Source organism: Mus pahari, chromosome X (assembly GCF_900095145.1).
Source record: "Mus pahari chromosome X, PAHARI_EIJ_v1.1, whole genome shotgun sequence".
NCBI classification, from domain to species: Eukaryota; Metazoa; Chordata; class Mammalia; order Rodentia; family Muridae; genus Mus; species Mus pahari.
In genome coordinates, this window is record NC_034613.1 from 39302025 (window position 1) to 39315574 (window position 13550).

The window sequence follows — 13550 nt, forward strand, 5'->3', positions numbered from 1 at the left end:
AACCTCCCCATCACCTCAATCAATGTAATGGCATTAGGGAAGACTTGGGGAAATAATTAGGCCACAAAAGCAGAATCCTTGCACACAGGATTTGTGTCCCCTCTACTGTTCAACATAGTGCGAAGGAGCTATGAAGAATGGGCTCTTCATTAGAACACCTCTTCTTGTTGGCTTTTCTCTCATTTAATTTCTTTCCTTTACTTTCTCTCTCTGTACATTTTTTTCTTTTTTCAAAAAGATTTACTTATTTATTTTTATTTTATGAGGGTTTTGGCTGCATGTGCACCTCTTGCATTCCTGGTGCTCACGGAGGCCAGAAAAGAACATCTGATCCCTTGAACCTGGAGTTGCTGAGAAACAGATTCTTTTCCCAGATGTTACTGCTTTTAGTGACTAAGCACACATTTGAGTACAAATTGAGTTTTCTGTGTTTGCCTTTGAATGAGGGCAAAGATGGATGGCTATGGCTTGAGAGAAGGCGAGGGAATGAATGTTCTTTAGCATCATTAAAAAGCCTGGAGCCTGGGGATTAGAGACAGCTCAGCAATTAATAGCACTTGTTGCTTTTTTAGAAGACTTAGCTTCACTTCCTAGCACCCACATGGTCGCTCACAATCTGTAACCCCAGTCCTAGAAAATCTGACACTCTCTTCTGGTACCAATGGGCACTACACCAACTCCGTGCGTGTACATATAAGCAGGTAACACATTAATACACATAAAATAAAAATTAATACATTTTTAAACATGGATTTACTTAATAAAGCCATTCTAATTTTATTAATTTAACTGTTTTTATAATTTCTGTCCCATTAGTTTTATAAATTATTACATTCTCTATTTCTACATTCCTACTTCCATGATGAGACACGCTTGATTATAATATGACAACTGTGTCTTTAAAACAAACAAACAAACAAACTCCTCAAAGAGTAGTAATTTTTGCTACAGGGTCTCATGAAGCCCAGTCTAGCTTTAAAATTTATATACAGCTGGAAATAAGCTTGGATTCTTGATCTTTCTGCCTCTTACTCCCAAGTGCTAGAATTATAGGCATAACAAGCCATTAAATCTGAATGGCATTTTTTTGTGTGTGCTTTATATGTTAGGCAATGGCATACCAAGAAGCTACACCCACAGACCAGAAAGGTAATTTTGACTGGCAAGTTCAACTTACCTCATATGATTTGTAAAGGCTTTGTTACAGTTAGTGGTATACTTGCAAAAATCACAATTTATATGTGTGGAAAAGTGGCTTGAAAAATCTTTTATTTTGGAATGGCACTCAATACACGTGTGACTTCCCTGGTAACACCTTATAGAGACAGAAAAAAATAATAAAAATATGTTATACAATAAAAATAATAAGGAAACCCTTATTTTTTAAAAATAAATTATTTTTATTAGTTATCAGTAATTTGTATTCATAATAGAAAACAAAAACAATTTTGACATTAAGAAATTGAAAGGATGTATTACAAGGTTAAGGAAACCCTTATTAACACTTAATTAATTGATACAGATCTTTAAAATTATTAGATATTTAAATTTTGAAAATTTACTTTGAAGCAAGTAAGTTATAAGTTTAACACATATAAATATTGCGAGAGTGGCCAACTAATGACCCAAGTCATGAGAGGAAGCCCATGCCCACCCAACCCTTGCCTGGGTGGCCAGAGACTTAAAGCGGAACTAAACTTGACTGACCAAAATAACAAAAAAGTCAATGAAATGACTCCTAAGAACCTTCTGCTGTAATCACAGATAGGTGCCTAGCCCAGTTGTCAGCAGAGGTTTCCTCTGGTACCTGATGGGAGCAGATACAGAAACTCGGATCTAAACATTAGGCAGAGCTCCACAAACCCTTTGGAAGAGGGGGAGGAAGGACAGCAGGAGCCAGAAGGGTTGGGGACATTAGGAGAACACGGACCACAGAATCAACTAAGCAGGGCTCATAGGGACTCACAACTAACTGAAAAGGCAATCAGAGAGCCTGCATGGGCCTGCTCTAGGTCCCCTGCATACATGCTGTGGTTGTTTCACTTAGGGGGATTTGTGGGCCTCCTAACAGTATGAGAGAGGGCATCTTTGAGTCTTTTGCCTGTATTTGAGAGCCTTTTCCTCCTACTGGGTTGCCTCCTTCAGCCTCGATAGGAGGCTTTGTCCCTAGTCCTATTGCTCTCTTATTATGTCGTGTTCGGTTGCTATCCCTGGGAGGCCTGCTTTTTTCTGAAGGGAACTGGAGGAGCCGTGGATCTGAGGGAGAGGGAAAGTTGAGGGAGGGAACTGGGAGGCTGTATGAGAGAATAAAAAAGATTAGCAAATAGATATTTAAATTTTGAAAATTTGCTTTGAAGTAATAAGCTAAAACAAGTGCAAAAAGTCTAACACATGTAAATAGTTCCCTAGGGGGGAAAAAGACTCAATTTAATGTCATAAGGCAAAAATACAATGTTTTAGTGCAAAAGATTAAAATCACAGAATAAACACAGCAGTTCTAATTCTGCTCAGCAGTTATAAAAAGTACCATTTTATTATCTTCTAAGTCTTCATAATAGAAAAAATGATTGTCATGTAAGTGTGTAAGAAGGTTCTTTGACCCGGTAATAAGCATCTAACTTTTGAGATTATATTAGTATTACATATAATGAATAGAGATAGTACCTTAAGTTCTTCAAATCTATGCTGAATTTGTTTTTCCTGGTGCGTTGCCTCTTTTGCTTGTAGGAGGGCTTGGCTTTGGATTTAGTTGTCCCCGGACCTGGCTTACTTGCACTGGGCTTACCAGTCGTGGTTGAAATTGTTTGAGGGCTAGTGGTGGTAGCTTTATTTGCAGAGACTTTTGAGTTATTCTTAGTGGTTGTACTTTTAGACTTAGGAACTGAGAGCTGAAGAGATGTGCTGGGAATGGTACTAGAAGGTGGGCTTGAGGATCTTGATTGACTAGATCCTAAGGAAGCTCGAATAGTAACCTGTGAAAACGAATCAGGATATAGGCTCAGAAGATTACGAAAATGGTATGACAACACTGCGTGTAAGGCCTTACAGTCAGTTATCTGTGTAAGTGTGTTTACATGTATGTATATATACTGAAGCAGGCTCTCACTTGAACACAGAGCCTGCTGATTTGGCTAGCCTAGCTAGCTAGCTTGCACCAGAAATAACCCGTCTCTGCCTCCCACCTTCTGGGACTACAGGTGGGTCACCATGCTCAGCCAGATCTTTTTTTTTTTTTTTTAATGGGGATGCCAGCTATCGAAAACTTCAGCCTTCCCATTTGTATGAGTATTTTACCCACCGAGCCATCTCTCTAGCCCAAGCCCTTGCTTTTATGATCAAATGCTTTATTTTTACAAGAGTGCCAAAACAATTCAAGGCAGGAACATCTATCAACATTTAAGCAGTGCTATAAAAACTGACATATAGAAGGGTGAATTTGAAACCTCACTTTATATTAATGTAAACAATTAATTCAACATACATCAAGGACTAAATCGTAAGCATTAAAATTGTAAAACTCTCAGAAGTTAAAAAATAAATTCTCATTCCATGGGAGTTAGGCAATGACTTCTACTTTTTTTTTGACAGGTGCGGGGAGACACTCTCTATATAGCCTTGGTGATTTTGGAACTCATTATATAGACCAGGCTAACCTCAATCAAACTCATAGAGATCCACCCGCCCCTGCTTCCCCTGTGTTAGGATTAAAGGCACCACCATGCCTGCAGGCAGTGACTCCTTAAATATGCCATCCAAAGCATAAGCAATCAGCAAAATGGACAAGGAGGCATCTCTTAAAAGGTGATAGAAACAGTAAATACAAGTGTCACTAAAGGAGCCCACAATTCTTCTCCCAGGTATGTTCCAAGAAAAATGAAAACACACGCTTGCACAAAAACATGTACAAAAATATCCATAGCATCAGTACAAGAGTCTAGAGAAATGAAATTCTACCAATGGATGACTGAAACTATATATGCAGTGGAACAGTGCTCAGCCATGGATGGAGGAAGTAAGGGAGGAAGCAGTGACACATGCTCCAAGATAGATGAACCTAGGAAACCTGCCAACTAAAAGTAAGCATCAAAGACTCTGTGTCCTATGGTTTCATTCAGATGAAATTTTTAAAATGGGAAAATCCCTAAAGAAGAGATTAAAGCTTGCATCAAGTGCTGCTGGAATACAGTCACTGTTAATGGGTTAATGAATGTAAAGTTCCTTTTACTGATAATGCAAATGCATAAGATGATGTTTTCACAACTCTGTGTAAATGTTAATAAAACAACTTAACCAAGCACTTTAAATGGAAAAATTCTTTGGAACATGAATTGTATTCTAAATAAGCTGTTACAAAAAAAAAAAAATCAGGCCAGGCGTGGTGGCACACGCCTTTAATTCCAGCACTCGGGAGGCAGAGGCAGGCGGATTTCTGAGTTCGAGGCCAGCCTGGTCTACAAAGTGAGTTCCAGGACAGCCAGGGCTACACAGAGAAACCCTGTCTCGAATAACCAAAAAAAAAAAAATCAGTATAGTTCAACAAGTCTAATATCATTATTTAAAATAGTAAACATGAAGTGCAATCAGATACATTTTCGAATTATTCTTTTGTAGGTTTTTGTGGAAGTGTGTGCGCATACTATGTTGAACATGTAAACCTCAAAGAATAACTCTGGAATTTGAATCTTTCTTTTTATCTTTATATGGATTCCAGAAATCAATGGATTTCAGGTAATCAGACTTGTATTGTTGGGTGGCAAGTACCTTTACCCACTGGCCCAATTTCCACTTATTTTAAATGGTCTTACCAGTTAAATGAAATTTACTTAGATATTTATTTGCTGTTGAAATAATTTCATATTGGTAACATGTCAACATGGATTTTAATGGATAATTTAGAAGTTAATGCAAATTATCTAAAGAATGTATTTTTTCCAGCCCCCTCCCCGTTGAGAATTTATTCCATTTAAGTCTCTTTATCTAGAATGCATAGATAATACTAGCTCACTTATCTGTCTTGTTTGATCACTGATCAGATAAATTAAAAGGTATAAAAACAAAAATTATTAATATCATTATATTATAATATGAAAATTTGCAATATTAGTATTCCATATTCTAGTCTACATGAGATAAATGGATTGCAAGAAGTTACATTGGAATAAATTTCTTGCTCTAGATGTTCACAGCATTGCTCTATATGACTTTAGGTCATTCTAGTAGCAGATACACACAAAAATGTATATACTAAAAGCCAAATTTGAAAGGTTAGGAATAATTTTATTTTGGATTATCCATCCATCCATTTGCTGGACCAAGTATTAAAGCGCAAATTTTATATAAAGAAGCCAGAGGAAAAATAATGGCAAACATGGAAAACAGTAATGTTATCCAGGAAAAGAATCTGTTTCTCTGTAAGAAGATTCAGTAACTTTAACATAGCTATGAGATTCTAAGTACTATGACAGATGCTTGGAACACAATAAATTAAGCGTGACTTGTAGTCTCAAGTGCCTAGCGGGTAATACATTTAAAAAGAAATAGTTTACAGAATTCAAAATCTAGTGACTCAGCTTACAATGAGTCTACAAAGGAATGTCTCAAGGCACATGGTCAATCAACTCAAACAATAGTCAAAAGTTTTTACTTTTGAAGTATGATAATAAAACCGCCGGGCAGTGGTGGCGCACACCTTTAATCCCAGCACTTGGGAGGCAGAGGCAGGCGGATTTCTGAGTTTGAGGCCAGCCTGGTCTACAGAGTGAGTTCCAGGACAGCCAGAGCTATACAGAGAAACCCTGTCTTAGAAAAAAGAAAAGAAAAATAAAAAGAATAATAAAATCTGGTTGAAAACACAGATGACTCAGCAGTTAAGAACATTTGATGCTCTTGCAAAGGATCAGAGTTTAGTTCCCAGAATCCAGGTAGGGCAGCTCACAACTGCCTGTAGCCTCAGGGTATCCAATGCCTTTGTTGGGCCTATACAGGTAGTGATATAGCACATAGCACATGTGAACATGTTCAGGCACGCACACACATATACCCATGGGTTAAAATAGTAGTATAACTTTAACTTTAGTTTTTAACACACACACAGACACAGTAAAAAAGTAATAAAACCTTAACTTTAGTTCTACACATACACATACACACACACACACACACACACACACACGTAATAAAACCTTAACACACACACACACAAATTAAAAAGAAAAATAAAATCTTAACTTTATTTCTTAATAAAAGTAAAGAAAAATTATATCATATTCAATAGATTTTCAGACCAGATAGGAGTTTCTCCTCCCTCCTCCTTTTCTTGGAGATAAAGCCATGGAATCCTGGCTGTTCTGGAACTGTGCACATTGGGCTCTCTTTGAACTCCTCCTGCCTCTGCCTATGGTGCACTAGGACCGAAGGCATACACCACCTTACCTAGCCCAGGAAATCATTAGACAAAATGCTAAAATACAACATATTCAATACTCACTTTTGTTCCAGGAGGCAATCCCTCTAGTTCTTTAGGCTTTATAAATGTACAATGTTCTAACTTATGCTCTGTTTTCTCCTTGGAGGTCAAAAATTGTAGTCTGCATTTCGGGCAACGATAAATTCCTTTTTTCTGTTTATAAAAAATTTAGAAATAATGTTAAAATATATTTTCTTTTCTTTTCTGAGAAAGAGTTTGACTGCACAGTCCCAGCTGCCCTTGAAAACTCTGCATGTGGTACACTTTATTGGTCTCTTGTGATCCTCCTGTTCCAGCTTTGCAAGTGCTAGGATTATAGGTGTGCACCGCCATGCTCTAGAGACATTAACCACTACCTACCCCAAACCCTGAGACCTGAAATTGCTCTTTGACTATCTCTGTAATTTAAAAACTGGATGTCAGCATGTAGAAGAGTGCAAATAGGTACCTATCTATCACCCAGCACAAAAAAGTCCAAGTGGATCAAACATTTCAATGAAAAACTGGATACACGACATCTAATAGAACAGAAAGAAGTGGGGAAGAGGCTTGAACTCATTGGTACAGGAGACAACTTCTTGAACAGAACACCTGTGGCTCAGGGCCTAAGATCAACAAATGATAAGTGGATCTCATGAAACTGAAAAGCTTCTCTAAGGTGAACGACACTGTCAAGAGGACAAAAGAGCACCCTACAGGTTGGGAAAGGATCTTCACCAACCCTACATCTGACAGAGGGCTGATATCCAAATTTTACAAAGAACTCAAGAAATTAGACACCAACAATCCAAATAGCCCAATTAAAAAATGGGATACAAAACTAAACAGACAATTCTCAACAGAGGAATCTCAAATGGCCTAGAAGCACTTCAAGAAATGTTCAGATTCCTTAGTCATCAGGGAAATGTAAATCAAACCAACTCTGAGGTCCATCTTACATCCATCGGAATGGCTGAGATCAAAAACTCAAGAGACAGCACATGCTGATGAGGATGTGGAACAAGGGGGACACTCTTCCTTGCTGGTGGGAGTGCAAACTTGCACAATCAATTTGGAAATCAATTTGGTGATTTCTCAAAAAAACTAGGAATACTTCTACCTCAAGACTCAGCTATACCATACCACTCCTGGGCATTTACCCAGAAGATGCTCCACCATTCCACAAAGACATTTGCTCAACTATGTTCATAGCAGCCTTATTTGTAATAGCCAGACACTGGAAATAACCTAAATCTCCCTTAACTGAAGAATGAATAAAGAAAATGTGCTATATCCACACAATGGAATACGATTCAGCTATTAAAAACAAAGACATCATGAATTTTACAGGAAAATTGATGGAACTTGAGAATATTATCCTATGTGAGGTAATTCAGTCCCAAAATGACATGTATGGTCTGTACTCACTTACAAGTGAATATTGGCCAGAAAGTACAGGAAACTCATGCTACACTCTACAGATCCAAAGAAATTAAATAAGAAGGAAGGCCCAAACAAGGATGCTTGAATCTCACTTAGAAGAGGGAATAAAATAGTCATAAGAAGCAGATGGAGGGAGGGATCTGGGTGGGAAAAGATATGGGGAGGAGAATAGGGGTGGATTCAGGATCAGGTGTGGGGAGAGACAGGGAAGATGGCCAGAAGGCCGTGAGAATGAATGGAAAACTGCAGCTGCTGGGGTGGGGGAGAGGAGGGCATCTGAAGGACTTGCCATAGACCTGGGATAGGAGAACCTCCCAAGAATCAATGGGGGTCATCTAAGCTAAGCCTCACAGCATTGGGGATATGGAACCTGAAGAGGCCACTCCCTGTAGACAGGCAGAAACCCCAGTGGGCACCAACCTAAACTTTCGACCCAAAATTTGCCCTGCCTACAAGAAATGGAGGGACAGGGAATGGAACAGAGATTAAGGGGACGACCAAGCAATAATTGGCCAAACTAGAGACAAATTCCATGGGCAAGCACCAATCCCTGACATTATGAATGATATACTCTGCTATGCTTGCATATGAGTCTAGCATGACTGTCTTCTGAAAGGCTCCACCCAGCAGCTGACTGAAACAGATGCAGACACCCACAACCAAACTATTGAGGGCCCCCAAAAGGATAGGAATTCCACAGGAAGAGTAATAGAGTCAACTAACCTGGACACTTGGGGGCTCTCAGAGACTGAACCACCAACCAAAGAGCATACAGAGGCTTACCTAGCCCCATATGTACCTAGCCCCCCTCAAAAACACAAACAACTGGAACAGGGACTATCCCTAAAGCTGTTGCCTGTCTGTGGAATCTATTCCCCTAAATCGGCTACCTTGTCTGGCCTCAGTGGGTGAAGAAATGCCTAACCCTGCAGAGATTTGATGTGCCAGGGTAGGGGGATACTTAGGGGTATCATCCACTCTCTCAGAGAGGGGGAAGGAGGACAGTGATTGGAATGTAAAGTGAGTAAAAAAAATGATTAAAGCCACTATTTCACTCTCTCCCAACATAGATAAATAATGCCATAATATTCTTTTCTTTCCGTTTTGGTACTAGGAATCATATGCAGGGGCTTATGCTACCATCGGGCTTTACTGAGCTATTCATTTGTTTGTTTTTGAAGTACTGGAGATGAATTTCGGGTAGGTTAGGTAAGTGCTTTATTCCATTTTTTAAAGCATCCTTTGATTATAAATTTGATATATAAATTATTCAAGCATCCAAGATTATAAAATGAATTACATTTTATTTTTATCCTTAGAAAAAGTAAATGTTTTATTTTGTATATCTTCACTTGTTTAACAAGTTGGTAAAGCAAATTAACTTTTAAAACCAAAAATAAAATAAAATAAAATAAAATAAAATCTAGGTGGGTGTGGTTGCACATGCCTTTAAACCTAGCCTTAGAAGTCAAGAGGCAGGTAGATTTCTCAGTTTTAGCCAGCCTGGTCTACATAGCAAGTTCCAGGCCAGCCAGAGCTACATGATAAGAGCCTATCTCAAATAAACAAACCCCAACAGACAATTACAAAAACAAACAAACCAAACCAAACCAAACCAAAACAAGCAATCAGCCAACTAACCAAAACCACAAAAACAAAAATATCTAACTAGAAACTCTTAAGAAAGTTATATAATAGAAATAGATTTAAATGGCAGTTCTCCCCAATAGAACTTTCTATAGTTGCATTATCCATTGTGAAGCCTACAACTTACAAGTGGACAGTGAATGCTTTAAAACCACATGTTCAGTAAATCGTGTTCAATGCTCTTTCAAGTAAATAAATAAGAGGATCACAGTTTCACCAAAGTTTTCAGCCAAAAGCCAAGCTAATGGTTTCCAAAAAAGACTAGGGGAACTCAAAATCAGAACTCAAGAAAAAGGTATAAGCATTGATACTGGTATCTAAGAAATTGTATAGTAGAACTGTCAAATACAGTTTACAAATCTGGTAATAAGAGTCACAGCTGTTTCCTCTTAGCAGCTACTACTAGAAACCATCCTGGATATGTGATCACAAATACCTGTAGTCTCACAACAACAATAACAACAACAACAACAACAACAACAACAGACTAGAAAGTGGAAAGGATATTTGAAGAGAAAGAAAAGCAAAAGCAAAATGTCTTTGATTCTTAGCTTCCTCACTTCAAATGTTTTCCTCTGCTCTTCAAAATGACCTACACGATAACAGTTCCTACCAGTCTAGGATGCCAAAATACGCAGCTTATACACCCCGCTCATTTACCCCCTTCCCCTCTATTGTGTGGTTCCTCTTTCTAGTGATATCTTTCAGAAAGTTTGCTGGTTATAGACCTCAGTATTACCTGAAAGGGGAAAAAGAAGTAGATGTTTCATAAGTCAGCATAAATTGCAAATCAAATATGACATTTTTGAACAAGTTTGCTTTCTGTCTGGAATAAATTTAATTACTGTTCTAAGCACTTATGTCTTTTCAATAAGACCCTGTGAAGAAATAAAGGAGACCTCACCTGATGTCTCATGTAGTGATTCATATAAGGGGTTGCCATTCTACTAACTTTGAGGCAAAACGGACATAGCAAGTTCTTAGTGTTTTCATGAGATGATCTAAAGTGAGTTTCTACATCAGAAAATATTGATGATCTAAACTGGCAAACCTAGAAATACAAATAAGGTTAAGTTCAACACGAAATTTTGTAACTTGCATACAATTTACATCAAATTAGTAGTGCTATATCATTGGTTTAGAAAAACATCCTGCACCAGAGACATTTCAAACCATAGCCAGACTTCATTCCTCTTTTCAGATCTGCCATCTCTCATGTTGATTTATATTTTCAAGCACTTATTTCTGCTTTTTTTCTGCTATATAAAAGATTATTTTCTTATTCAGATTTTAAAGGCTAAGCCAGAGACAGTTTATCTTTAGGTTGCTTTCAAACTCTGGAAAAAACACTTGTCAAAATATACTTAGGTTCTCTAGCATTTCCTATTTCCCTGACATGTGTATAATCTTCGCTATATGATAAGCCTATGTTTGTCTTTCTCTAGCAGGACAAGTGTCTATTACAAAAGTCAGAAAACTCTGGGCAGGAATGCATGAGTGTGCCCAGGTGGAAGCCACTGAGCACAAGGGCTTTTCCGTTTTAGTATACTAACTCATTTTGTTCAAATGCTTCAGAAATCAAAAGAAACAATACTATTTCATGGAATGAAGATGCTGAACAGACAGCGAAGTATATAATAAACATGTGTATACCTGGCAAATATATGGCATTTCACCAGGTTTATGCGTATCCTTCATGTGTTGTAAAAGCATATGCTCTGTTTCAAATGACAATTCACAGATCTTGCAAATAGCTGAAAGGGAAAAACACATTACAGCATTTTTCATGTTTATGAAAACAGGATTCATTTTGCATAATCATACCATTAAATAATACAGCAACACGACAAGAGCCTTCTCACTATTGACTCTAATTTCTCAGTCCTGAGCAACTGAGGATGTAGTTTGGTTATAGAGCTACACAGTTCCTAGCCTGTGCTAACTACAACCAGTTTTTGTATTAAGTATAAATTAAGGGCATTGGTTTAATTTTTTTTGTTGTTTTTTGTTTTTCGAGACAGGGTTTCTCTGTGTAGCCCTGGCTGTCCTGGAACTCACTCTGTAGACCAGGCTGGCCTCGAACTCAGAAATGTGCCTGCCTCTGCCTCCCGAGTGCTGGGATTAAAGGCATGCGCCACCATGCCCGGCTTGGGCATTGGTTTTAAAACTGAAAAATCCTCTATAAACTTTCCAACAGAATCCTTAGCAGTCCCTCACAATCAGATAAATCAAATAATGTAAAACTGTCACTTACTAGAGAAATCATGAGGAGTGTGTGTACTCTCAATGTGGCACTGGAGCTGGAAGGGGTTGGGATACTGCCGGTAGCAGTGCTGGCACGTAGTATGGCTCTCCCAGGTCTCATTGTTCTGCTTTTCAAGTTCCAAGTGGTGTTTCATGTGGTTCATGAACCTATAAATGATAGTAAAACAGGTGCCAAAAAATGCATGTTGATAACAACAAGAGATTCACAAATAATTATCGGATCCTAAAAATTTTAAATGTCGTTGCATGACTGATATTTAAAATATTACCTATAAGACCTTACTGTCATCTAGCAAAGTATATACTTGTGGTGTGATTGGAATGAGATTCACCCCCATAGGCTTATATATTAGCATGCCTGCCTGGAAGGATTAGATTAGGCGTGGCTTTGCTTCTTGCTTACCAGAAGGTGAAACATTTTTCTCCTCTATGCCCTTTGTCCATGACGGTTCTGCCTTGGTAGAAGCATCAGCTAATAATGCTTGAAATCTCTCAAGCCAAGAGCCAAAACCAACTCTTTCTTCCTTAAATTGTTTATCTTAGATTATTTGTCACAATGCCAATTGAAATACAGAAAATATTTTCCTTGCAACGTTAACCTCTGCAACACTATCCGTTTGCTCATTTTCATATTCTGTTATCTCAGGTTCCCTATAAAAGGCTGCAGATAAGAGGGCATCCTGAGGTTTCATGGGAGAGCTTATGATATAAATGGGCACACATGTTTTGAAGTCTTTACTAGACTAAATTTCAAAGGAAACAAGTCAATCAATCGAAATGCTTTTGTCGGTGTGATGGCTCACACCTGCAATATTAGAACTAGGGAGGCTAAGTTGGGAGGTAAGAGAAACAACAGCAACAAAAAGCAATTGTAATATTAGGTTGGCTATTTACAATTATTCACTACAAGTCTCTATAGAAATCCATCCTACAATAAATTATCAGTGTAGAGAAGCAATCATGAAGAGTTTGAGCACCATCTCTTTTCACACCACCACCAAAGCACATCTTATCTCTGTTGAGACAGTCTCACATAACCCAAGCTGGCCTTGAACTTATTACATAGCTGAAGTCTGTCTAGAACTTCTGATCTTCCTACTTCCACCTTCGGAGTGCTGGGAATATAGGCTTTAAAATTATAGGCTTTATAAAGAACTGTGAGCTATAGCTGGCTATAATTACAATCTACAATATCTACTCTTTTTGGAGACAGGGTGTCTAGATAGCCCAGGATGTTTTCACAACCCTGCTGTTTTACCACCCCAAGTACTGAGATTACACTGCCATGCACCACAATGCTTGGAGTCCAGTATCTTCTTTACTCCTTTGGTTTTGGTAGAAGTCTATAATTTACCTTGAAAAGTATTCCAAATATCATATGGTTCTATGGATAAATATACATCGAGTACCTGTTAAGTTCTGATCTGAAATGTTCCAAAATCCAAAAGGTTTTGAGCATCTCCTTATTCCACAAGTGCACTTAACTATTATGTCAATTAGACACAAGCTAGAGTCATCAAAACAGAGAGTACCACAATTAAGAAAATACCGCCATAAGATCGACTGTGGGCAAGCTTGTTGGCATATTTTTTAAATGAGTGATTCATAAAGGAGAGCCCAATCCATTCTGGGCTAAGCCTGGGCTGGTGCTTCTAGGTGTTGTAAGAAAGCAGACTGATCTGGTCACAGGGAGCAAGCCAGTAAGCAGCATCCGTCTGTGGCCTCTGCATCAGCTCCTCCCTCCAGGTTC

At 38.3% G+C, this 13550-nt stretch overlaps 1 protein-coding gene across 2 annotated transcripts in view; it reads right to left on the reverse strand.

Moving 5' to 3' along the window:
* Znf280c (zinc finger protein 280C) overlaps positions 1-13550 on the reverse strand; it is a 42910-nt gene that overhangs the window by 5940 nt on the left and 23420 nt on the right. For both annotated transcript variants that reach the window (XM_021187547.1, XM_021187548.2), the window contains exons 11-16: positions 11790-11947; positions 11189-11289; positions 10440-10586; positions 6488-6619; positions 2665-2972; positions 1178-1315 (exon numbers count right to left, since the gene is read on the reverse strand). In XM_021187547.1, coding sequence (XP_021043206.1) covers positions 1178-1315; positions 2665-2972; positions 6488-6619; positions 10440-10586; positions 11189-11289; positions 11790-11947 — 984 coding nt within the window. The remainder of the gene's footprint in view (positions 1-1177; positions 1316-2664; positions 2973-6487; positions 6620-10439; positions 10587-11188; positions 11290-11789; positions 11948-13550) is intronic.